Below are 27598 nucleotides of genomic sequence, written 5' to 3'. Positions count from 1 at the left end.
TCAATTACACTCTCTCTATAAAAAATTTAAAACGGTATATTAGCAAAGACATTTGTCCTTATGTAAAAGAAGGTCCAGAGATGAAGAACTGGTTGGCACTGGAGACAAAAGTTGTAGAGGAGTGTTAGTGTAAAACTATCAGTGTTAATCAAGGAAAACTTGGGAGAAAGTTGCAATTTGCACAAAAAGGAAGAGAAAAGGGAGAGGTTTGGATCAGTCCGACTCTGATAAACTACATGGTCTTCGAAATTCTTGCCCACGTTCATGGATCCACTTATTGGATACTACAGGAAAAGGAAGAGAGAAGAGGCACATTTACATACGGTTACTCACACCTGGCTAAACTCAGTGAATCCATATTTGTCTGTAAAACACTGCTCTGGTTACAGAATGGCAACTTCCCAAAGTCTAACTAAAAACATGGCAGGACAAATTACTTCCTATTTATTGTTGAACAATGAGATTATTATTTTTTACCATTACTAACAACCCTGTGAGGTGATTTAACACCTGGTAATATTGATCTGAAAGGATCGATACTGAACTTGCTGTGGAAAACCCCACCTACTTACAATGAATTATACAGTAGCCAGCAAACTGGACTTGCTTAGGTTTCATCTCCCTACCCGTCGCTCTCACATTTCATTTAAGAATGGTATTTTTGTTGTTCTTATCTTTTGCCTATGTGTGTATGTTTCAAAATGCGGCAGCTATGATGTCTGTGCAAATTCTCTGGTTTCATGCTTACCCCATTTGTTTCCGACTAATACTGGACAGGCAGCATGCCTTGTGCTGTAGTCCCCTTCACCACTTGGAAAAAGATTGTACCAAAATACAGCTGTCCCCTGGGAAGATATAAAGCGGAGTTGACTCATTAAACCTCCGTCAGTTTAACTTCTGGAAAATGAAAAGCTAAGGCAGGCTAAAAACAGGCAGAACCACAGGCAACAGCAAAAGTGTGGGAAATGTCCTGATCATTACTCCCTCCCTGCGATTTCTAAGTGCTCCTCAGCGCTATGCTCACACATCACCTATTGAGCCCCTGGCAGCGATGCAAATTTTCGTAAAATTTTGAATTAATCTGCACAGGGTGTTTCGCATCGAAAAATTTTCAGTTTGCACTGGGAAATTTTTCTAGTAATCATAATCATAATGTTTTATTTATACCCCGCCCATCTGGCTGGGCTTCCCCAGCCACTCTGGGCGGCTTCCAACAAAATATTAAAATACAGTAATGCATCAAACATTAAAAGCTTCCCTGAACAGGGCTGGCTTAAGATGTCTGGTAGTTGTTTTTCTCTTTGACATCTGGTGGGAGGGAGTTCCACAGTGTGGGTGCCACTACCAAGAAGGCCCTCCACCTGGTTCCCTGTAACTTGGCTTCTCACAGCGAGGGAAACACCAGAAGGCCCTCGGCGCTGGACCTCAGTGTCAGGGCAGAACGATGGGGGTGGAGATGCTCCTTCAGGTATACTGAACCGAGGCCATTTACGGCTTTAAAGGTCAGCACCAACACTTTGAATTGTGCTTGGAAACGTACTGGGAGCCTAATGCACACTTTACCTCTAAGCCAGGATATGCATAAGTACCAATCTTCTCATTCAGAACATTTCACACAGCTTCATTATATGATGCAGCATAGATGGCTTTTAAGTGGAAGGAAGAGTATGGAGACTGTCAGCTATGATATACAGGTATTTTACCTACCTTTCTAGGCCAAACGCTAGCTCCTACTTCAGGAAATACCGTCGCTCCTCCTGCTGCCACATCACTCATCTGACAAAAGAAATGGTGTGAGCCATTAAGCTAGCCACTCCAAAAAGTAATCCCACAAATTTCACTACTGATCTGATCTCAAGGGCACTGCAGCACTTTGTAGGGGTTTTCTTCGCCATTGATGTTTTGAACAATAAGGCAGATTGAATTTTTTTAAAAGGGGTATGCCTGTACCACATGGATATCTAAAGTACTCCACTAGAAGCACACAGCACTACATTCTAGTACAGGAATCACCAGCCTGTACATGAAAGGAAACCCCATCATTTATGGGGAATACGCTGCGGATGCTGGAATGATACCTGGGCAGGTACAGATTGCACTAAAAGCCTTAAGAGACAGAGGATATTTGTGACAAAGGTACCTAGCTAGACACAGACATTTCATTCATTTAGGTTTGTGACCTGTCTTTCAACTCTCAAGATGTGGTACACCGTAGTTTTCCATTTTAAAAACTAAACAATTGAAGCACTATGGTCCCTAGCAGCAGGCAACCCAGTGATGCTCGCCTGACCTCCCGTGGCCCACATTACTGCTGCACACTGGGAGATAAAGGTGATGTTGGTGCAGGGAAAATGCACCATGGTGACCTCACTGTCACTCTCCTCCCTCCCTTCCCCACCTCCTAGGAAGCACCATCAACATGGGAAACATGCAATCAAGTGAGCGTCGATGCACGGCTACTGGCTATGCTGCCATAACACAAACAGGAGAATTATGAAAAGAACCACACATTTCCTCATAATTTTCACTGCGTGAGAGAAGCTCTTTTGGTGACATGGTTGAATCTTGCCTCCAAAGCACCTTACTTACATAGAATAACCATGTTGCAATTCTGTTGCCTGTACCCAATTCTTTAAAGGCATCCGGCTCATCTTTCTGTGTAGAAAAACATGCAGTACAAGGTCTTACTGTACAAGCGAAACCCAACAACGGCACACAGCATTAGCGCTAGGGTAGACATTTACAAATATGAATTTTTAGAATGCACGATGGGACCTGGCTAGACTTTACTTACTAGGTTATCCTAACATGGCATCTCTCTGATGCTGCGACTGAGAACTCTTAACTCCTTCCAGTGATGGATAACGAGAGAGAATGGAATGAGCCAACAGGAATGAGATTTGGACACTGTAAGTTATTGTTGATGTATTGCTGATGCTTAAGATATCACTAATGACAGTTGTATAATTTCATTAGGCTGCAGAGCAAAGGGAGAGAAGGGAAGCAGAGCTATTCCATTTGTTCTGCTATGAGTTCAGCTGCTCTCCCTCAACTGTCACCTAGAAAGCAGCCCTTCTATCAGGCTATCTGAACAGTTCTGATCCCGGCTGATCAATATAAGAACTGTAAATTTAAGGATGGATGCCTAAGCTTACATGTTTCCTCCTCCCTCCCCATTCGTTTTTCGTCGTGTGTCATGACTTTTTGGTTATAAGCCTGAGTGCAAGGGCTATCTTTTTTTAAAAAAATTGATCTGTAAGCTGCTCTGGGAGTCTTTTTGGATGAAAAGCAGTGTAAATCCAATCTAATCCAAATAACTTTAATGTAGTAGCCATTGGCCATGACAAATCTGAATCAAAAATAAATACAAGCAAAAGGGGTGTTGCGCCACAAATAATGGTCTCTATTTGCATCTCTCCGTCTCCCTTACAGTTCACTGCTATATTGTCCAGGGTCTTCTTTCTGATCTTTTTGGCCGCTAAAGGAAAAAGGGTGACTTTATGAGTCACTGAAATGTTTACATTGCTAAGAACCTTCTCTGCTGGGAAGAGACATCTTTCCTGTAAGGTGAGAAATTGCCTCCTGGGTCCAATGTATAGTGGGCAATATAGTAAATAGTGTAAGGCAGGCATGGGCAACCTTCAGCCCTCCAGATGTTTTGGCCTACAACTCCCATGATCCCTAGCTAACAGGACCAGTGGTCAGGGATGATGGGAACTGTAGTCCAAAACATCTGGAGGGCTGAGTTTGCCTATGCCTGGTGTAAGATGTCTTCCACCTGCGGTTGCACGCATATACAGAGTAACTATGCTTTTTAAAAATAAATACATGAAGTTCTGGGGAACATGGTCTCAGAAATCCCATGAAGATAGCCATCACAATCTAGAAAAGTAACATGACTTTTGAAGGCACGTAATCTTTTTAGGCAGAACAAGTTTCCATTGCTCTCTCCTACATCTGCAGATTAGAGGATTTGGTCTAAAAATCACACAGAACAACCAGGCAACAAGAAATTGTATGCTGACCACCAACTGCAACTCAAGGCAACCAGAAGTTTAAAATATACTTGGCAATTTAAATGATTTATGTCAAAGCAAACAGTGTGCTTTTCTCCCCTAGAATTAGAAGGGATTTTTATCCCACTGCTCAACCCTAATTGCTTTCACATGTACATGCTTGGGAAGAATCCAGTGTTTCCCACACATTATATTATTGGATGCCATTTTAGTATATTAAGGCGGCACTCTTATACACACTTACTTTAAGTCAATGGGTTTTACTTCTGCAAATATGCTGGAAGGGTGCATTATTAGACATATGTATCTGGGAGGAAGATCCATTTAATAAAGTGAGATTTACTTAACAGGATTGCATAGCAAAGATATTCTTTCAAAAATAGTTTGGTTTTTTTTCTAAACGCATGCATGGGAAGAAAAAACAATTAACAACTTGCATCATAATAAGCCAATATAGACTTACTGTATATAATTTTTTAAGAGGGGAATCAAGATTTTTGTTAAGGCAATAATTTTAATGAATGTATGGTGGGCTCAAATGAAAATGTTAATTGACGGTGTTATTTAACACATAAATGTCCCGTAAACCACCATTTGAGATCAGTTGCCCTATTTCTTGTAGCCTTGTCCCAATATAAAATAAATATCCAAGCCTACCTAAACCCATTTGGATTTTTTTTAAAAGCCCTTCACCCTATGGTTGGTTGTGGATATATCACTATGACATAAGAGCTTTGGGGTTTTTTTTTAAATACCATCACCTTAAATGTACCAGCCACCATTTCCTGCAGTTTCCTCCTTTAATCCTTTCATTCACTTAACAGCATTTCACTTTAACATTTTGGTAATATTTGTTATTCTCTGCTGTTCAGATGGTGGTTTAGAGGACTTTAATCATTTCACATTGATTAGATAGAAGACTTGAATGTAACACAAACACTCAATTAAACATTTGTGCCACAGGCCGAAAGGCCTAGGCTTCAAACTATTTCATTTTTCACCCATCTCTTTACTTGCCCGAGCAAAGTCATAGTGGGGCTCATACTGTCCTCCCACTCCATAATTTGCTACCTGGAAGAAAGAAACACAGTGCGTGTAAAGCACAAAGGCAGGACAGAGAAAGACTTACCCTTCCAAAATCAAAATGAGGCTCGTACTGGCCTCCTACGCCGTAGTTGGCGACCTAGAGCAGAAGAAGCACAAACAACCGATGAACTACCCAGGGTGAGAGATGAAGTATCTGCTTCATATGTAAGTTGATGCTTTGCTAACAAGGAGTGTCATAAAATCAAGCCCAGGAACAATGTGTGTGGTGGGGCGCAGCTTCCCTCCCAGCACTGGCACCGATTCTACAAAGCAGTGGCAAGGTTGGAGCTATGAAGGTGCACCATCAGGAACACCTGACTGGCAGGTCCCACCAACTGCAACCACATGGTCCCAACCTCACTGCCACCCTGTCATCTGGTGATGGACAGGTTGTAAGTACAGTGGAATCTTGGTTCCCAAACTTAATCCGTTCCAGGAGTCCATTTGATGGTTTGGGAACCAAGGCATGGCTTCCGATTAGCTGCAGGAGCTTCCTGTTAATCACTTCCAGTTTTCGATCGTCTGGGAGCCTGAACATTCTGGCTCCCAAGGCGTTTGGGAGCCGAAGTTCCACTGTACAAATAATTAACAAACCAATAAAGGCTGAACTATGCCCTCTTTAGGAGTCCCACCAACTTGAGTCTACTCTCCCAAATAAGGAACTAAATTAAGCAACAGCCTGAGGTTTCCCTTTCATTTGCCCTTACTGAAGATTCACCAACTTCATTTTCCATTAAAAAATGATTTTCAAAGTATTAAGACAATGTATTTCAACAATGTAGCTCCCACCCTAATATAACATTTTTTTAAAAAAATATATTTTGCCTGTTTTGCTCAACTGAACTCACCCAAGGAAATACTGAACTGGAGTTTGCATTTTTTAATTTTTCACCATACACTTAAATATTGTGGCTAACTGCATTCTGCATACAAACACAGGTAACAGAGCTCAATATCCCACCCCCCCAATGAAAAGCCATGACTTTAGAGTGAAACAGAGTTGCATGAGTCACACTGCCCCCTCCCACACAAACAACATATTCGAATATGTATTTAAACCAGTATGAGATGAGTTGATGCCAGCAAGATTCTTAATACTCAAGTAGCGTGAGGTTTATCGTTTGATAAAAGCAGTAACAGAAGTGATGTTTTGATTCTCGTTCAGAGCTTGATGTAAGAGTACCCCCAACAAAATTTAAAAATTTGGCTGTATAATTTGGAAGTAATATGATTTGGAAATAATGTGATTGGATTGACCTGTTAATAAAAATTATGTTGTTTTTTTTTTTAAAAAAAGTAGTGTGGGGTTTGGGGGTGGCATTTGGGTTTTTAAATATCTCCTCAGCTCACCTGGAGCTCCTCTGCTGTGGAAACATCCAGTCCTGTAAGATCTTGTATTCTTGCATTAATACGTGCTACTACAGGGTTTTCATATCCAGACAGCCAGGCACTAAACATGGAAACAGATATTATTCCTGACCAGTATGATCAGAGCATCACTTTTCAAGACTAGTAAGAAACAACTTTTTAACTGTGCAAAAATGCCTACAGGCAAATACCGACACTAAATGTGATAGCCGACATCTCAGTAACTCCACTTAATGAACAACTTTCGCCCTATTGGCATATATTGCAGCTCTGCTGTATTTCTTCAAAGCAATCCCCTTTGGTTGGTCACCATCAAGTGAAGTAAGTTGTGACCCAAAATAACACTTGGGAGAGCATGATATACACAGTATTGCAATGTATGACAGACCCTCTTTGATTCACCACAATTGTGAAGGAAATGCTGCAGTGGTACACACTGCAGTTCACATAATAAACCTGTTAAAATTAACTCACATAATAAACCCACTGAAATTAATACAGGTCCATTGGTTAATAAGTTAGGTTCACTGATATCAATGGGTCTCCTCTTAGTTAAACTTAAACACCACCCACTCTCTCCTGTCAAACCAGAGAGCCTGACTGTGAAAAAAGCTCTATCTTGCTTTCTTATATATGCATACACATCATGGTGTATACTTGAACCCTACCTGCACCGATTCAGCTGCTGATGCTGATATATGCGAAAAACAGGAAGCCTCTTGATGCCAGAACTGCACTCAAAATTCCCACCTCTCCACTAAAGAGCTGGCGGAAACAATTGCCCTAGAAACTGTCCAACAAACAGCTAAGGATGAATGGACTAAACCCTGTATTGTCTATCTGTATTTTAATAAGCAACTGGTGGCTTAAAAAGATTACTTTCCACTCTCACCCACAAGTGTAGCAAAAATTCCACTTGCCCCCCTTGCTCCACATGGGGTGTGGGCTCTCCTATATATATTACTAATTATCCTGAAAACCATTTTACTGAGCTTGCAGCAGCATCCCCGATAAGTGGTGCTTCGGATTGTGACCATTGTACAAGGTTACAATTCACTCTACGAGACTAGTTTCCAGAGGGCTAGCCGTGTTTTTGCAACAAAAAACCAACAATGAGTCTCGTGGCACCTTTACAGGCAAACACATTTTATTGTGGAATAAGCTTTCATGGACTAGAGTTGGATTCAAGACTAGATTAGTCACAAGAACTTATTTCCATTCCTACCAGGGACTGTAATGATGGGGTGGACTGTTTGAAGCAGTAAAGTACATGGACTACTCCCAAGTAAAAAGTAGTGTCCAGAAGAAGCGTTCATTTAAATGTGGGCTGAGGGCTGGGGGCAGAGGAATAGCACAATCTTATCTGAAACTGGAGAAGTTGTTAAGTGTTTGGCTCTCTTCCTGCCAAAATTTTTTGCCCTACCAGACACACACGGTTTTTTTTTTAATGCCCTCTCAGCTTCTGCCTCTTTCTATTCTAACCTGAATTTTCTGTTAAGGTTTCTACTCCCCACATATTCTAGAAGCTTGGACAACATTAAAGACCCTAGTTTCACGGTTTGTACACCTTAAAAACAGTAATCAAAAGCTAGTTGTTCGATTAGCAAACGTGATTTTTATGCACCATAGATGGTCAAAGATCCCTTGCAGAAACACATCATGTATATATACTAGTTTGAAAGGATTAAACTTTATCTTCACTACCACTCGAGTTTGTTTAGTACCCTCCTTTTCAAAAGGATCACAGCAAATCTCTAATCAAGAGCGGTAAAATATGACACCACACAGGTTACAGAATCTCAAAGGGTATGGAGAAGGGAGTGCTGAATGTTTGTCCAAAGTCAGTAAGCAAGGAAGTTTAGGGAGGGGGGAAACTATCAGAATGACTGTTAGCATACAGAGCAATTGCAAGCATAAGAAATATAGACAGAGAATGTCCCAAACGCCTTGGTACTCGGACATTTTAACTCCTGAATGCCGCAAACCCGGAAGTGAGTGTTCCAGTTTGTGAAGCCGCGCTTTGGTTTTTGAAGCATTCTGGGAGTCAAACGGACTTGCAGAAGGGGTTCCAGTGCTGTTTCTCTATTACTGTGCCTGCTGTAATGTTTCAGCCTTCTCCTGTAGCCTAATTCGTAAAAATGTTAACTTTCAATTGTTTCAATGCCTTTTTTCTACTTCAACTCAGTCAACATATACCCATCAATTGCATATCCATCAGAAATGGAGTGGGGGGCAGAGAGAGAGAGAGACGTTATCTTGCAAGAGGAACAAGCATATCCTCCCATTTCCTTTCCCAGGAAGATCACTTGTCAACACTTTTCACTTCAGCTCACAGTCATGCGGAAGCTAAAATAATCCTGCAATACCTCTGTATCATTTGTGAGGGAAATTGTGCTCTCTGAACACTGCAATGTGCTATTATTGCTCTTGACAGCATTAAAAAAGCTTTTCCATGTTGAATGTTGTTAAAAGTTAAATTTAGTGGGCATAACAATATTTCTGAGGTTCTCTCCTTTTGAAATAAACTAACACTCAAGAAAGGTACCTTCACTTCCATCAACATTTACTTTCAATCCTTAAAAGATTCAGCATCTTTTCACTGAAGCTTTTAAAAATGGCACCTGGGAAGGACTGTTCCTAAAACTTTAAAAAGTAATGTCGAAAGGCATGCATTTGTCTGGTGGAGACTCCACCATCATGGTCTAAAGAAATTCCTTTAAAGATGTCTCCCCCCCCCCTTCTTTCTAGAGAGGAAACTATATCGTAGAGTAATTGGCTATTTCACAGGCATACATCACAACCAGCAGTTTCCTGAAAGTCAGACTGGCCGAAATATTATGGTACTACATACACATGGCTTGGCTCTAAATGCTGCTTTCCACTGCTGGCAAAATGCCACCGTCATGCAGCCTGCCACGTACTTCAGCACAAACAGTAGTCCTGTCATAAGCAGAGGCATGCCGTTAATATAGAAATGTGTTAGCTAGGAAAGAGCGCTTGGAATGTTTGGGAGGAGGAAGCAAACTTCTATTAAAAATACACGAGAGAGTTTTTGGGTTCCCTGTAAATGTGGCTTTACTAGTTTGCTTTTTTTTTTATTAAAAAAAAATACTAATATCCTTGACAGGAACGAAAACCTACTCCTTCGCCAATAGAGATTTCGGTTTTGAAAAAAATCTGTCTTCTTAATATTGCCTGGTGTGTGAAACTTTTCACAGAACTGCACAAGGCAAAAACGGATTCAAACTGGATAGTCAGAATGCACAGCCCACTGGCAGATATTAACTGCAGTTGACATAAATATTTTGAATGTCCACAATAGGTTCTACTGTGATTTAAACCACCAGGAGAAGAACAGCTCTAAAAGGAGGTTACAGAGGCACAAATTATACCTAACAACTCACACATTAGTTCCACTTTATCACTACTAAAACCACACACATGAAACAGCAGACGTAACAATTAATTACTAAAGGAAAGCAGTCTGCATTTTTGCCTGCTCCTGAATTGTGGCTTTTAATGTATTATAATAGCAAATAATTTTTGAGGCTGCTTACGCCATACTTTTTTATAAGATGAGAAATCCATGAAATTGAATGATTTCACAAACTATTAACAGTATTTATAAGCGCCTCACTGAAATATCTCCTTAAGCCAGTAAGGATTTTTTTTTTTGCCATAAACAGTAACTTTTAATCATATACATTTAAAAGGATGGGAAAAGACGACTACTATATTTAGTACACTAACTATTTAAAAATAGAATCTGAACTAGGAATCTCAAGCTACCATTAACATAGAATGTGCTTCCTGTTTACCATGTGACTCCTAGGAAGTGCTTAAGATTAACACAGGCATCCTGACACAGAAGTCAAAGCAAGCAGACGCTATATAGCATGTCGTTTACATGGATTCTTTCTAAAATAAAACAATGTAGTGTTAATTCTGGTGGGATCATGCAGATAAGAAAGTAAGGTTCATGCATTGACACATATACAGAAGTGTTTAACAAAGCAATCCTATACATGTCTACCCAGAAGTAAGCTCACTGACCTAAAACAGGATTTATTCCAGGTAAGCATGTATGGGATTGCAACTTAAGACTCACGGATTTGAGTGTGGGAGAAACAAGGACATTCCTGAAGTGCTTAACTTTGACTGGTTCTTTACCCACAGAGTTTAAATTTGAGGATTTTCCCCTTTAAGCCTTCCAAAACTTCCAGAGCCACAGAGGTTAGTGTTCTATTTTAAGGCTCCATCCTTTTCACCTAGTTAGCAATTAGTTGAAGGAGGGGGGGGAAGGTAAAGAATCCCACACCATGTTTGACACAAGCCACTGCAAAGAGAACTTCTGTAGCAACTTATCGACATACCAGCGTCCCCTTACCTCTTAGAGACTCTGTAATGTGCTGTGGTCAGTTTCCCAGTCTGGGGGTCATGCACAGTAGCTCGGCTCAGCTACAAAAAGAGAAAGGACAAGGGGCTTACTCTAGTAGCAAGCTTCTTCTGGGCCAAGCCACAGGCAATTAGAAGGGTTCCGATTGGTCTGGATGGAATGTAATGCTCAGATCAGCAAGAACATTTAAAAGGATTACAGTAGCTGCTGCTACCGTTACTCCCCAATTAATCTCAATTGGTTCAGTAAATTTGGTTAGATTGTCCTTTCACTTTTTCCCTCCAAATGGAAAGTTTATGCAAGCCAATTGTTTGCAGAGTTTCACAGAGAACTTCACGGTACCCAGAAGTTTATTGTTTTGCATTGCTGCCTCAGTTTTGCTTTTTGAGAAAAGACAAAGATTTTGCATGAGACTCAGGAGATATACATATGTATTTAAAGATATCATTAAACTCATTGTAGCAACCCTGGGCCATTCACCATCTAACCTACCTCACAAGGTATTAGAATAGGGTTATTTCAGTTAACTGTTGCATGAACTGCCCAGAGTATAAGTATTGTCATTCATAATTTTTTGTAGTGGTCAGTGAATGATCTGGGAGCAGCTGAAGCTAAACAGAGCGGGGACTGATCACTGCCATGCACAAGAGCTTTACGTAAGAGCTAGGTGTAAAGAAATATTAAGCTGTGATTAATTACTATTAATATTGTGTCATGATAAATGGCGAAACCCCACAGCTTTTTTTAGTAAGTGTGAGCAATTGCCAAGAGAAAACTCGTTTAAAATTTATCAAGCCAGTAGTTTAGGTTAATTAAGTCTGATAATCACTTCCCACAACTAGTAGAAGTCTCTCTGGAAATGTGTCACCTGGCTCTAGCAAAACAAAACTGGAATTAGCAATCAAGCAAGATAAAATGATAGTCTTTGTTACGATAGATTTGCAGAAGTGCTACAATATCCCTAAATACAAATAGCTGAAGAGCTGTTTTGCCAAGATCACTTCTCTGTAGATTTCACAGACAGGAAGCAGAGAGCTCATTTTACTAGTGAATTTAATAACTCTGCATGCCTCTTTGACAGTTCTGTGGGAGGCTATCCTTTAAAAACCAAGACATGGAAGACTTTCATGGAGAAAATGGCACTCTGTATTGCAGAAGGAAAAACTGAAATCTCTACCCAAGAAAACACTGAGGCAGATTGGTACAAACTAGGAATACATCCTAAATAAGCATACAAGGACAGAACTTCTGGTTAGAGGAAGAATCTGAGAAACTCAGCAGTAACAGTTTGTTACAATATCTGCAGAGAGCAAAGAAATGGACCAGAAAAATAATAATCAAACTCTTGTGTTTTCTGGTCGTTTTCTCCCCTAATGAGCACCGCAGAGGCACTCATTAAAGGGAAAGAATATACGGCAAGTGAAATCTTACCTTTTGCTAATTCTGTAATGTGCAGTCTCCAAAACGCCTGTTATGGGGTTTGAAATGGTGGCTCGCCTCAGCTGTGAAGCGAACCAATCAGAATAGTTGCATTACAATGTATATTATTGCATCACATCAATCCGACCATTCAGAACCCAATTATGGAGCACAGGCTAAAGTAGGTTGGTTCTCATAGCTATGTATAGCAACAGTACAATATCATGCACAATACTGTATGGAGGAGACCCATTACCAAGCAGGTACTTCTCTTTTTGTAACGTGTAAGAACGCGACTCACCTTCAACTAGCTTGGAATAACAGGGCACTCCCAATAGCCGTATACCCAGCTTTTTACTTTGGTTTCAGTAATTTATCAGCTTGGCTTGTACAATTATGACCAAACAGGATAGCTTACTGTAGGTATTTGAGATACCTACAGGGATGGGGAACCTGTGGTCCTCCAGATGTTGCTGGACTCCCAAGTCTCATCAGTCGCAGCCAGCATGGCCAATGATCATGGATGATGGGAGTTGTAGTCAAGCAACCTATGTGCGCCATAGGTTATGCATCTCTATGAAGTTTTTTGTTGGATCAGGTATACTGAACCGAGCTGGTCTACAAACAACTCACATCTGGCTTCACTCTAGACTGTTTCTCAGGGGCTGATACAGCTTTGAAATGCAAGATGTGACCATGCTTCTTACAGGCAGGCACCTCTTGAATAGTCATTTTGTTAAAAGAAGGAATGTCCACCTGCGTGATGGGTACTGGTACTCCTAATCTGACATGGGGAAGAGTTACAGAGTGCTGGCATATGCCACTTACCTCTTAAGCATGCCTCTGATCAAGGCAACAAGGAACAACCTCTCCTTTCCCAAAGAGACGGTGCGAGTTAGGTTAAAAAAAAGCTTGCAACTCACATGCTTCTACCGGCCAAGGCAGCACCTATTCACAAATTGTTGATGGACTGGTGCTGACGAGGCAAAAACAGCGCATGAGAGACGCACATGCTCTTTCAACACAGCAGGCATCTCCTCCTTTAGAAAATGAGAGGTCACCCCGAAGGCACTTGCATCTAATAACTAGCTTTTTGGCGCAACTTCTCATTTCTCAGATGGGGTGTCTTAAATCAATCTTTTGACCAAGGGGACAGACACGCCCTGGTGACTAGGCCTGCGGGCGGGAGGTTTGTGCCATGGCTGAGAAAATCTTTTGCCAAACTATTTGACCTGGGGGAATAAGTCATCTTTTCCTAAAAACCAAACCAAATAATTAATCGTGTCCATATACAAAGTATAAACAAGATTTTACATATAGGTCTAAAATGGATCAGTCATAAGTTTTCTATTTTTCCAAGGAAAGGCCATCGTTGGGGCCATTTTTAAAAGAATGAAAATCTGCACTGGGTGGATGGTTGAGAAACTATGCCCTGCACTCAATCCTACACTTAAAACTCTTGTCTTCCCTTAAGTTTATTTGGGAGTCCAGGCTATATGCAAAATGGCCATGTGCAAACTTGGGCCAAGGGAAACTCCATTCGGCTTACACACTATGTTTTAACTTCATAATTGCAGAGTAACGAGAAAGCCGGTGATCTACCATCATAGGTATTGTCACTTACAACTGCAGCTGAATCAATACTTCTAATGTACTTAGCAAACAGAATTAAAACAATTAAGAGTAGTGGTAGTAGCAGTAGTAGTAGTATATTAATACAAAGGAGTTATTTTTATCCAGGGGCAGTTCATGCATGCTGCAAAGATTGTGAAGTCCCGCACTATAGTTTTTCAGGATTGTCTTTCACAGCCAGCCACAAAAAGTCCTATCCAGCTTAATTGCTGAGACCTGCAGAGGAAGTTAGGTCAGACTGTTTATCAACCTAACCTGGTACTGCCAACTTTGATAGCCAGTGGCTCACCTTTTATTTTAAATGAACTTTTAAAAACAATCCTTTTTAAAAGCCTTAAAATGCCACGGATTGAACAAGGAATTCCATATGTTGCAGCATGTGCTCTAACATGGAATTATTCTAAAGTGTCAGTTCTTTATACCATGCAGAGGGAATATTTTATTACTTATCCAAAGCAAAGCGTGCCATCATGAAAACAAGGCTGGCCGGGAGAGCTCATGCATTTGTAGCATCGTTAAAGTTATCATGGACAGATGGAGATTCTTTATTTACCCTCGGTTTTGCAAGCTCTTTGACCGTTTCTATTTCTTCGTCAGAGATTATTTCAACAAAGCGAACAATCCGAGGGCGGTCCCATTCATCCTCTTGTTTAACAGGGCCCAGTATGTACCTGGGATTCCCATTCCCATCGTAATAGCGGCAAAAAAGCTTCTTTTGTCTTCTTGGGGTCTGCAAGAAGCAAAATGTTCCAAAAAAGTTTGTAAACAAATGCATAAATATCTGAAACGATATAGTTATCTAGCTGAACCAGCAGATTTTCACCATCTATTTTAAAGCCATTTTAATAAACTGTACATAAAAGATGTCAATTACCATTTTGAGACCCTCCCCGCGGCACAGCATTTCATACTTCTGTCTCTCTGGAAGGTAATCTTTGGAAGGTCCTCTTTTCTGAGTTTTGTTTTCCTTTTCAGTCTGTCCATCGGTTTGGGAAATAGACTTGTTTGCTTCTTTTTCTTTTTCTTTTTCCATGATGTACTCGAAGTATTTCATATTGCCATTAGCTCTCTGGTGCTCTGAATCTATTGGAAAAGAAAGAAATGAGCCCCCTTGTGAAAGGCAAACCATTCAACAAACTTGCTTTTCATGGTTAACTTTCATTTTCTTTTTAAGCATACGCTCAAATCTGAATATTGCCAACATCTAACTCACTAGTATTCTGCCAGCTGTTTTAGTTGTATATTCTCATTAAAGAGACAAGTTCCTAAGTCAAAGAAACAAATGATTGACAGAGTGGTATTTTCACAGCAGTTGTGAATCTTTCCATGAAACAACTCAGAACGAACTTGCTTCTTTAAATTGCTCCAATCCTTGTAAACTAGGGCTGTACTACAGCTATGCTCGTACTAATTTTAAACTACTAGGAAAAATGTTTGTTGAGCTCTAGATGTTTTCTATTGAGATTTTCACCTCAATCTTCATATCTGCTTTGGTCCTTTTTGTTGCTGTTGTTGTAAACTTTCAGAGGTAGCATATGTGGTGACGTCCAATCGCTGTTGGACTCCCATCACCCCTGGCCATTGGCTATTCTTGTATCCAACAACAAATATAGGGTAGCACATCAACTACATTTCTAGCCTTGTCTGTGCTAGAGACTCTCCTCCCTGAAAGAGAGGGGAGTGGTTGTGGGCGGGAGCCCGAGCACCGCCCAGCAGGGGGCGTTGCCCCCTGCCTCCAGCTCACCTGGCTGGCGCTCACGCCCCCCGGTGGCCACCCAACCAGGTGCCGCGGTGGGGGCATGTTCAGCAGCCTTTTGCTGCAACGCCAGCCTTTCCCTGGCCTCATTCCTCATCGTCGTCCCGTCATGAGTCAACTCATCAGGATCTCCTGTGCTAGTGTAGCGTTACAGTTTCACAAAAAGCGTATCCAGCAGATACGCTTTTTGTGAAACTGTAACCACATATGCTACCTCTAAAAGTTTACAACAACAACAAGCAGCAGTAAAGACCTGATCCTACTCATAAAGCACGATGCAATAGCAGATATACATTTACAAAGCCTTGCATGAATAATGCACCATTTCCAACAAGTTTTTTATGATAGCATAACAAGAATGTATTGCAGGCCAACGTGGCAATCCGGGTGTTTTAGGAAAAGATGCTAGAAAAACAGAAGTTGCTACTATCAGAATGAACGTTAAGAGATGTGTCACTTGGTTTTTTTACAATCCTAAGCAAAGAATAAAGTATTATTATTATTTATTTAGCTTATATACCACCTTTTATCAAAAGATCTCAGGACAGTGTACAACATTAAGAACACATTACAGAGCATTAATAATAAAAACGTAATAAAAATCATAGTATCAGACAACATAATAAAATAATCATAATAACAGACCCCCCCACCCCAGCTTTAGCAAGACATAGATTAATTAATGGCTAAACGCCTGGGTAAATAAGTCTTTGCGCATATAAACCAATAGTAGCAATATAAATTAGAATAGAAGATGTGGAATCTAAAACTTGTGCTTGAGCAGGAACTGACATGGGGTGATTGGCTTTTGGAAGCCTCCCCACATCTGAATCAGATTCCAATGAGAATACATTAGTCCCTTCCAGAATCGCAATGACAATCTGAAATGGGTCTATTGGGAGGCCTGCAGCCTCAGTCTGAAAAAAATGGGGAGAGCAAACAGGAGCAGCAGCCTGCAGGGAGGCTTCTAAGCCCTGCTGCATTCCTGTTTGTGCCATCAGGAGCATACAGATGCATGCAATCCTCACCTATTCAGAATTGATCTGATTTATGTTCAGATTTGTTTTGAATGCACAAAAGCTATCAGCTAATGGAAGCAGAGCTGGATTATCTTGCTCCCGGTTGCCCAATACAGAACGCCACTGCTGTTGGCACTAGGAAAAGCTATTGTTTTGAAGACAACTACTATTTAAGAGGGGACGTGGGTGGCGCTGTGGGTTAAACCACAGAGGCTAGGACTTGCCGATCAGAAGGTCGGCGGTTCGAATCCCTGCAACGGGGTGAACTCCTGTTGTTCGGTCCCTCTCCTGCCAACCTAGCAGTTCGAGAGCACATCAAAGTGCAAGTAGATAAATAGGTACCGCTCCGGCGGGAAGGTAAACGGCATTTCCGTGTGCTGCTCTGGTTCGCCAGAAGCGGCTTAGTCATGCTGGCCACATGACCTGGAAGCTGTACGCCGGCTCCCTCAGCCAATAAAGTGAGATGAGCACCGTAACCCCAGAGGCGTCCGCGACTGGACCTAATGGTCAGGGGTCCCTTTACCTTTACCTTACTATTTAAGAAGTTCACAACAATGGCTTTAACCCCGAGATAAATTAACCTTAAAAAAAGGAAGGCAAGTTTCCCACTCCCCACCTGCAGCCATTTGTACCTCTTCAAGACTTCACTGGAGAGACGAGAGGGAATGGGAAGTCCTTCCATGGACTTCCTTAAGTTAACAAATTGCAGGGACAAAGCCTGTTTTGGTAGCAATTGCTCTCTCCTTCAGAAGCCCCCTCCCATCCCACACTGCTCAGGAAGTTCTCCAAACCTTCCAAGAGAAAAGGGGGGAAGGGAGGAGACAGGAAGAAAAAATAGCACTAATCAGCAAACAGATCTTCGATGCACAGCAAAATTAGTGCACAAAATTAGTTATTGCAACCCACAGGAAATATTCAAGTTCTTTAACATACCTAACTCAAGAAGACGCTTGGTAAGCATCACGGCTTTCTCCAGATCTCCCTGCTGGTACACAGCATAACTCAAGTAGTCCAGGACAGAAACCTTGCCAATGGAAGGAGAAACCTCTCCGTCATCCAGCTGTTTTAGAGCTTGCTCCATCCACAGTTCAGTGTGGTAGTAGTCTGCTTCCGTGTATGCAATCTTGCCCAGCTCAAAGCAATCCTCAGCTGTTAGAAATGTCTTATGTTTCACTCCTGTAGGAAACAAGAAGCCAATAATGTTGAATCAAGGTTGCATTACTGAATCATTTCTTCTTCTGAAGCTGCATGCTTCTATTTTTATTATGTGATTAACGACACCTTACAAAGCCTATGACAGAAAGAACAAAAGTTGTGCTAACTATAGCTACTTAATTTTTGTATAGGCTGCAATTTACTGTAAATTAGTGTATTTATCATTAATGTTATAATGATAGTGGTTTTTAGATAGGGATCCTAAAGACCACCAAAACAATCAGTCCAGAGAGTGGGCCCTACTAAACGGTTGTGTTTCCTAAGTCCTAGGGTGTGGAATCTGCCTTCACCTGCCCTGAGAGGGCCACATTCCCTCAGAGGTAATGTGCAGGGTAAAAGAGTCAAACACAGGTGGGGCACCTCACACTTTCAGTCAACAACACACTATTACTATTTGTACTGTGGGAAACTAATCCCAATTGCTCCAATAGGAGTGTTTGCCACGGTCCAATGCAAAAAGCAGGCACTAAGGGCCAAATCTGGATTCGGACCCTAGAAGGGGGTTAAAGAGGGGCTGTAACGTTTTGTCTCCTACTGTTTCACAACCCAGAACCTGCAATACGTATTGCCTAAACAATTTTAATGGACCTTTTTTTGACAACACAAATTGCAGGGGACCTAATCTAGATTGGGATCCTGGCATGGGAGTAATATAGACTTTAACTGCCTGCCCTCTGCAGTGATTTGGAAGCTGAACACAAATCATAGCTATGGTTTGAGTGAAAGAGTAAGCCAGTAATAAAAACAACAACATGCACGCAGAGGGGAAGAGGAAGGAAAATAGTGGTAGAGGTGGACGTAAGGTTCAGTCTTTTAGCAACAAACCATGGTTTAATACGGTATGTGAAACAAACTCTCCCTCCCTAATCACCCACACCCTCAATTGGCTTCTGCAAAGTCGTTTTCTTAACAGTCTTTCCCCATATACTTACAAAAATTACAAAAATTTTACCTGGGAGATTTCCCCTCGATATAGTGTCTGTATCCAAATTATACGTATCCTGGAGCCGTAAGAGAGCTTTGGCAGCACCCGTCTGATCTTCATCATTTGGGAAATACTGGCGTTGAATAGTCATGTTGGAAATGAACCCTAAAGAAAGAAAGAAGCTCTTAGAATCATAGAATTCTCAAGTGTGGTGAGGGATGCTTGAAATCAGGGTGTGTGAGAGAGTTTGAAGGAAGGAGCAGGGAAATAGAGCATGTGGTGAAGGATGCTTGAAATCAGGGTGTGTGTGAAGGAGCAGGGAGAATTGGGCATGTGGTGAAGGATGCTTGAAATTAGGGTGTGTGTATGTGTGAAGGAAGGAGCAGGGAGAATAAGGCATGAGGTGAAGCACCAGGGTGAAATCCGGCATCTCCTTGATTACATTTTTTGTGCCAATTATTGTAATTGATTTTCCAAATCATTACAAATCTTGCCGAATTAATTCAATTTAATACAATTTTCCAAAACCAGCTTCCCACTCCCCTTATAAGATATGTCTAAGATGAACCCATTGCTGCTTATGTTCTCAATTAATCTCTAGATAACATCCCTCAATAACTGATAATATTACCCATCAGCTGCCCCTTTACATCTCTGAATACAGCAAAAAAAAATCAAGTAAACCTTTGTGTGTGTGTGTGTGTGTGTGTGTGTGTGTGTACACACATACATACACACACAGCCCATTGAAGGCCTGGTTGCTAGGGCAACGGTGATAGAAGTGCGACATTTGAGACCAAATGGCCTGGGCATATTTGGGCCACTCCAAGGTAATTGTAGGGTCAAAGATACCAATATGAAGCCATGGGTATTTTACATACAATGACCTGTAACCTTTCTTGATGTATGTAGGAGGATGTTTAAAGATGCTTTGAGGACTCTGTGTGCTGTGTGTTAGTCGCCTATATAAGCTTTGCTCTGATATACCACGGGGCAATCCTTCCAACTAGCAGCTAAGCAGCTGGCTGGCAAGGCAATAGTTTTAATAAATACTGGGTCTCTCCTGGATACTGGACTTGAATTAGTTTCCTTGGTTCTGTGGTTTATTTAAAAGGTGGCCCCCTCACCTGGGTAACAAACAAGGTGGTGCAGAAGTGAATTACACCTGGATTTTTGGTTTTCCCCTCCTCTCACTCATGTCATAAAAACACACAGCACAGTGTTGAAACTCTATTCCTATTCACCACAAAGACTTCTGGCTTCTAGCAGGTACCACAACATGAGTTACTGCTGACACAAAATCCCAAATCTCACTGAGATTTCAGATCTCCTCAGTATGAAATTATTGACCTTTTAGGAGACTAAAGTGGCTAAAGAGAACGGAAACCAGGGATTTTCTGGCCCACCGCTCACTGAATTATCCACTACCCACACAGCTCTCAGCATGAAAGTGAGCTTTCATAATGGCTTTTAAAAAGCCTACCATCAGACATATCCTTCAGGACTAGGTTCTCCAGCTCGCTCCACTCTGTGTTAAGTCGCTTCATCAATTTGAATGCATTCACAGGATGTCCCAAGAACCCCTCTGGGTCTTTCGTTGCAGTGTCTGTCAGCTTATCCAGTTTCTCTGCCCATCTAGAGAGACAAAATGCAACCTAAATATTTTTACTAAGTCACTTTCCGCGTGCCAACATTAATGTTGTGAATTGACATTGGATACCTTGTATTGTTTCATGATCTAAAAGATAAATAAATTGCACGGTCTAAAGATAAATAAAAAGCACAGATTTTCAAAGCCAGCTCATAATGCGACTAGTTTTTAATAGTTTCTTCTCTACATTCTAAATGTTGCAAGTCACTTGGAGATTCCCTGTGTATCAAGTGACTAATAAACTGAATAAATAATGTACATTTATTTATACATACATACATTTCTGTACTTTTTCCAAAGGTTTGAAGTTAAGGAAGTAAAGTTCTTTTTATTATCCACAGCCCATATTTAAACTCTGGATGGCTTACAGCCAACATTTTGCAGAAATAGCAAATATTCCTCCGCCCACAAAAAGTCATATATTATTTGGCCTGGGGCAAATTTTTTGTCACCCACTAAATATTAATATTAAAGCCTGTACATACTTCTTAATCTGTTCCAGCTTGCTCTCTTCTGCCTTGATATAGTCTTTTAGCGAAGTCACCAGGTCTTTCTCCGTATTAATTAAGTCTGTCATGTGACCTAAAAAGATAGTTTAATCCACTCATTATGTCTATGATCAATTACAAAATCTTAACAATATGCTTTAAAAAACAACAACAACCAACAAACCCAAATGCACAAGGAGTTTGCAATTACTTTACACTTTCTAATTCTTACAAAAAAGGTGGAAGGGAAATATTTCTCCCTGCTATTCTTAATTAGTTTTGCCATGTAATCAGAATATATTGTCAGAAAGTTAACCAATATGTCTCAAGTAGAATGTAAGCTGCGAGGCAGCAGTCTGTTTCTCTGAACTAATGTCTTGCAAATATTGCAAAATCACTCTATACTCTCCCTGTGGATTGTGATTTTTCCACATTAGAGAGTTTCTCAGTGGCAGTTTTACAACACATTAAGAATTACTGGTAAGTTTATGCTATCAAGGATTCCCTTCCTCCCCAAATTGCTTTCTGTAGCACACAATATTGATATGAATAGCCAAGGAAAAGGGAATTCAGAAGTGGATACTGGGATGGTAAGAAGACTCATACCCCTTCCCACTCTTCTGGAAAATCAAGTCACCTCCCCGCTTTGAAACCCAAGTTGTCCCCCCAACTGATAAAATATCAAATCATGAATATAACACCATAAACCAAACATCCAACTGAAATATCCGTGCCATTTACTAGTTTCAAATAGGCTTAGGAAACTGAGAAGGGTTGGGTTTGGAATTATTTTTTCAAGCGTCAAATATTTGTCACATTCCATTTATTAGCTATTATGCAAACAAATCTTCCTTTCAATTATACAAACAGTGCAAATTGCCTTTCCCTAGGGCCACTTTTGAAAAGTCAATAGAATTGCTATTTTAAGTCAATAGGACTACTAATTTCTAAGAGCAACTGTATAGTTGGCCATTTGCTGTTAGGGGCAGCCCACAGTGGCTGGGGAAACCCAGTCGGATGGGTGGGGTATAAATAAATTATTATTATTATTATTAGGAATCCTTCCTCTCTTCAGGCTAGAATCGTGACCCAAGTAAACTTGTAACAATTGCCACATGTGGCAGGCAAAAGGGTTTCCCCCCAAATACAGTGGAAAGGTTAAGTTAGGTGAGATATACAACCATATTACACGTTTAACCAATTTGAGTGCATGACCAGCAGATCTGAATACATGAGTATGTATTATTAATAAACAGTTTCATAAATAAAATACAAATATTATTCTCCTAAATGTTCAGTACTACTAACTTCTTCTTTTGCTAAGCACAACACTGTTTCAGTGCTTTTGAATACCTATTTACTGATACTTGGGTACTTTTTGCTGCCATATTTCAAGGTTATCTGTGGGCATTTTTCTGATTTTTATTAAATTTTTAGACTTTATTGTTGGCCATATTTTAGCTCCATTGTCTTCACTAGATCTTGGAAGGGCAACTCATAAATGTTATAAACAAACAATGCAACTGAACGAACCACTTCTGCATCATGATTGCTGAATTGTTTAAAAAATGCTTGACAGTTCTGCTCAAAAGTATTCTCACCAATGGAAGTGAAGAAATCTGTATGGGCATATGAAGAGGGAAGCACAACACAGAGGACTAGAAGGCAACATGATTTTGTGGGCATCATTGTTCTACTGCTCTGCTCTTGCCTTAACAAACGCCTGAAAGAGAAATAAAACAGCACTTTTAAAAATACGGCGTAGTTTTAACAATTATGAGGCTCTTGAGAACAAAGCAAAGGAGCCATTTACATGCTTCTAATAGAACCGTGCACACAAGAAACCACCTGGGCAGCCAAGTCTCTTGGCAGATGTGCAAACAGCACCTCTGGATTGTCGCCAAGCAAACTGGGCTTGTAACATGTCAAGCATAAATGAGCGTCATCTCCCCTGCAGGACTTAACGCACATGAGTGACAACCGTTTCCCAGAGCTACTGATGGTACCGGCTGTGCTTGCACTACTTCTGTAAATGAAGAGGAGAGCATGGAGGTTGTTTCCAAAGCATCCTGGAGTTTAATCTTAGGAGTGCTAAAGGTAAAAGCAACGTACTGCCTCTATCCTTTTTAAAGTCAAGTTCAATCTCAGCACTGTAGTGTTGATGCTTTATTACAAACAGGTGGTAAATAAATGTTGTGAAATAACCAGACAAGGACCCTGTGGCTGGGTTCAACTAAGTTTTTCCACTAGCAGGAGCCAGCTTATCCCCTCTCCCATGCCCCCCCCTCCTTGAAATCGGCTCTGCGGCATAAGCAGAACCCCCAGAACAGTGCACAGCAGAGAGGTCATTCTGTTGCCGCAACAGAATGTCTATTTGTCAGGGTGTTGGGACAAGATGACCTCCAATGCAACAATTGCATTGCATTAAATGGTACAACTGAATTGTGTTAAATGTGCAATTCAAGACCAGAAGGGTGCTGCTATGCTTTCCCACCCACGCAAAGCCATTCCTGAAAATTTTCTTTTAGGTACCAACAGAATAAAAACAACATTTCGGTGTCTGGAGGGAAGGAGATGTTGAGTTCTACCAGCTAATATGAAAGATACAATGAGAAAGTCTCTTAATTAGAATACATATCTGTCTGGAACTTTAGGGGTCGATAGCTTCCTGCCAACCACATCCATATTCCCATCCAACTGCTGTCAATGTCCCCTGGTTTACTTTTATTCTCTCTACCAGAACCTCTTTATGAATGAGTGTTGCTCATCCACATCCTTGCCTGGTTAATATTAGTGAGCCCTTGTTTGGTTCAGGCACTTAGCTCTCCACTGCCTACTATCCCCGCCTTAATATACCCCTTCTGAGCTTCTGCATCAAGGCAATGCTAAGAGGTCAATTTTCTTTCATCCAGAGGCACAGAAGGGTAGCTGAAAACCAGCTGGCAAGCCAGCCTCAGTCCCAGAGTAAATGTTTTACTCAAGTCTGTGAGTTTATAATCCCCAAGTGGTTTGAAAATCACATGGACACATAATGTGGCCTTTCAAGGTAAGGTGGCATTACTGTCATGCCAGTAAACAAACAGAAAATAGGCTTTTGGAGAGTAATTTCACAAAACTGGGATTCATGCGAATCTCAATCACATAACCCATTGTGAAAAATCACCTCACAAGTAGGAATAAAACACACAAATACATTAGTGTATTTGTGAGAGGCAATAAGTAGGCTGATAATTTGTCAAGCAGCAGAGTTTCAGGGTAATACAACATCACAGTAGTATTTTATATTTAGAAGAAGGCCTCAGTTATGTTGAAGTTGGAAGCTGACGCTGCCGTTAACTATCCACCTCTTAGAGATGAAATAATTTCAGGAATGTCAGGGCACTGGAAGCTTCCCTTTAAAAAAACAGGGAGAAACATTTGTGCATTCATAGTAATGCACAAATTCAGTCAAAATGTCTGTTATATTGTCTCAGATATACCACAAATCCCATCTGAATCTGCATCACACTTATACAACGGATACTCATGTTTTTAAGAACAGCACAGGCATACAGTATTAAACAGCTGGACAATGAAGAACATGGAATGTTCCCAATCATTTCCATCATTGCTACTGGACAATTAGAAGCTGAACACACCTCCCATTCATTAGCAGAGAATATAAAATTCTTGGAGCATCATTAGTGTTTGCTTTAGCACAGTGTGTAGTAGACCTTTCACATCCTGCTTCACACTTTGAACTTTTCTAAACTGAACATACAGGGTTTGTGGCCAATGCTAGTCCTACTCAGAGTAGTAGACCCACTGAAGTTACTAGACATGACGCAAACCTCGGTCCTTTAATTTCAATGATCTACTCTGAATTGAACTTAGCTGGATAAAACACATAGTAGTTGTAAAACAGCACATGAGGGTTACGTAGGGTTTTTATTTTTATTTTCTGGGCCTCCCAAATAGATTAAGCCCCTGTTGTAAACAGAAATTGCAACATTGCTTGATTACTTTAAGGGTACAAATCCTTTCAAAACTCTTACAAGGGAAATCAAAATACTGTACATTAATGTAATCACAATAAATCAGGTACGGGGGAACAACGAAAACTCCCGTAATCCCTCTGGCCATTGGCCATGCTGGAGCTAATGGGAGCTGTAGCTCAGTAACATCTGGAGGCCCAAGGTTCTCCACACCTGCAATAAGTAAATACCAAAATGCAGCAAGTGATTAGGACCCTTCCAATATAGGGCCTGTGGGAGAGTAGGAGAGAGTTCAGATGAAGAAGTCACTGATGTTTTCTTCACATGCTTCTTTCATTCTCATGAAACTTCTCCCAGGACAGTTTAACTAGAGAAGACAAGGAGTGTCTTTTTCACCTACCTACCTACCTACCTACCTACCTACCTACCTACCTATGTAATCTAAAACTGTTTCAAGAGTTGAACCCCATTCCAGTATGGAAGTGATTTGGTGGCATGAGCATAGCACAGCCTTTGCTAGGTGGTCTTTTTAGATTATTTTATGCAAGGAAAAAAAGTTTTACAGCTTGCATCTAGCAATTTAAATCAGCTCGGCTGCTAAGAGAATTTTGTGTACGTCGATGCGGGATCTCTTGTCCATAAAGCCTCTTACGCCACACGAGTTTCAGGAAACCCACTTTTACTTTACTGCTGAAGTCTCATATTTAGACTTCGAGTAAGTTCGACAAACTTTTGATTGGCCCAAGTGTGATGCAATACTCCTCAGACACTCAAAAACATTTGAATGCTGATCAAGTAGCACAGTCCCTGATAAAATTAGCCAAAAAAACCCCTGACTCTGCATATCCCCTACATCGAAGCTCAGATTTTTTCATGTCTGTGTGAGCTGCTTAGAAATGCATTCTATTCATACTTAGCAAGCATGAGTAACCAGTCAGCATAAATAGCTTCTCTCCAAAAGTTTGTGAAGCGAGCGAAAGGTTGATGAAAAAAATGCTACTGCCACGTATTTCACCCTCCCCCACTCACGTAACGGACACTCGTTCATCTCAAAAATCTTCCCAAGTGAAGTCTAACAGAAAGTACCAGAGCCTTATCGAAACAGTCAACTTTCTGTGTAAACAGCTCTCTTTCTTATTGGCTCTTCAGTCCCTTCTTGCAGTTTTGTACCCTCTTATTTGCAAAGAGATCAATTTACAAAGGGGAAGGGAGAGAGGTAACCATTGCTTGCTGAGGAATTTCCGCACAAACCAATCCTGCTGGACAAGTTGTATAACACGCTTAAGAAATAACTGGAAACTAAGGCATGTTTGGCGAAGTAAAACTTATTCTCTGGTTAAGTCATGTATCTTGTTTTTTAAAAAGTTTCAACTGTTAGGCCTTGCATGAACGCCAATATCAGAAGAAGCACCGCATGCAAACTTGGATGAATATCATCCGCTCAATGAGTAACAGCCAGAGATGGAGATTCTAGAAGGAAGGAAGGAATCAGGTTTCTCTCATATACTACTCTCAGTATATGCTACTGATTAAAGAAACTCACGGTACTCATTATAGGGCAAAATGAACAGCCTCTGAAGCTCAATTGCTGAAGAGGCTTAGGAGCAATCTTGAGGGTGAAGAGGGAGAGGGGGGAGGAAGACCCACATCCACGTCAGCCCCAAACCCATTTTTCCCTTGGGGCACAGACATGGGCGGATCTGTGCAAGAATTTTGACAAGACTGGGCTGCCCTGGGCGAGTTGCTACTAGGCAAATATTTCCAGGGACTTTTTAATTTTTATTTTGGGGGGAGGGGAGAGGGGCAGAGAGCGCTGTGCCAAGTCCATCGCACTCAGTCCATAGCACATCAGCAGCCTAAAAGAAGGGAAGAGAAAGTGCCGGGGGGGGGGGGAGAGCCGGGCGGATTCCCCAGCAAGAGGGCGAAAGGGGACTTATTCAGGCAGCATGCCTTTGGTGGTGTGGTGGGGAAGCAGAGAGGGGAGCCCAGCAAAGTAGCCACAAAGGAGGACTGTTTGTTAAAAGCACACTTGTGGGGATTGTGTGCTTTTAAAAATAAAAAAAATCAATGCCTAAAATAAAATAAAAAGTACGACATACTTTATGGGGAAGTTAGCTGCTGCGGTTGCTGCTGCTGCAAAGCCAGCTATTTCCCTTCCCGTGGGAAAAGGAGTGGGAAAAGACCCTTCCATGCACGCGACCAGGAGTTGGGGGAAGTGGGTGGGAAATGGGAAGAAAAGCCCCTGCACGCACCTCGGAGGAAAGCCGCCCAAGCTGCTGCTCCTGCTGCCGCTGCTGAGCCCTGTCCGCCTCTCCGCCCGGTCCGGGACTGCACGCAGCAAGGCCCCTTTCGGAATGCTTATGCGGGCCGGGATCCCGCCCACCGCCGGCCCTGGGAGGCGGCCCCTTCGGAGCGCGGCCAGGGAAGCGGCCGCCCGAGCTGTACGTGAGGCCGGGCACAGCAGCGGCGCCCCCGGCGAATGCGCAGGCGCGAGACCCGGCTCCATCCCCTCCTCTCTCTTCTCTTCGTGGGGGACAGTTAGCGCCTTGAATTAATTGGGAAAGGGGTTTTTTCCGAGGGGGCGCGCGCGGCGGAATTGCCCATCGAACACAGCGGGGCTCCTTATGCAGGAGGAAACATGCCCAGGGGTGTG

The 27598-nt window shown here is 41.5% G+C and overlaps 1 protein-coding gene across 4 annotated transcripts; it reads right to left on the bottom strand.

Annotated features, from left to right (window-relative positions):
- Positions 1-14: 14 nt before the first annotated feature.
- On the bottom strand, positions 15-27466 carry P4HA1 (prolyl 4-hydroxylase subunit alpha 1). 4 transcript variants are annotated; one of them, XM_081913094.1, is made up of 15 exons: positions 27198-27466; positions 22573-22694; positions 20969-21065; positions 20316-20467; positions 18860-18997; positions 17626-17868; positions 14792-15000; positions 14471-14647; positions 12298-12368; positions 6453-6552; positions 5146-5199; positions 2590-2655; positions 1708-1776; positions 749-845; positions 15-284 (listed from the first exon to the last, which is right to left on the bottom strand). In XM_081913094.1, exons 1-15 carry the CDS (start codon positions 27449-27451, stop codon positions 214-216), a joined length of 1920 nt encoding a protein of 639 aa, XP_081769220.1. In that variant the 5' UTR covers positions 27452-27466; the 3' UTR covers positions 15-213. The 4 variants fall into 4 exon arrangements, with proteins under 4 accessions (XP_081769220.1, XP_081769222.1, XP_081769221.1 ...); XM_081913096.1 differs by lacking the exon at positions 5146-5199 and adding an exon at positions 5030-5087 and having other exon boundaries at positions 2590-2651; XM_081913095.1 differs by lacking the exon at positions 12298-12368 and adding an exon at positions 10858-10928.
- Between the last annotated feature and the right edge of the window lie 132 nt (positions 27467-27598).

Source organism: Podarcis melisellensis, assembly GCF_964234715.1.
Source record: "Podarcis melisellensis genome assembly, chromosome: 5".
Classification (NCBI taxonomy): domain Eukaryota; kingdom Metazoa; phylum Chordata; class Lepidosauria; order Squamata; family Lacertidae; genus Podarcis; species Podarcis melisellensis.
The sequence above is the reverse complement of the archived record's forward strand: the minus strand, read 5'-3'. Positions and strand labels throughout refer to the sequence as shown.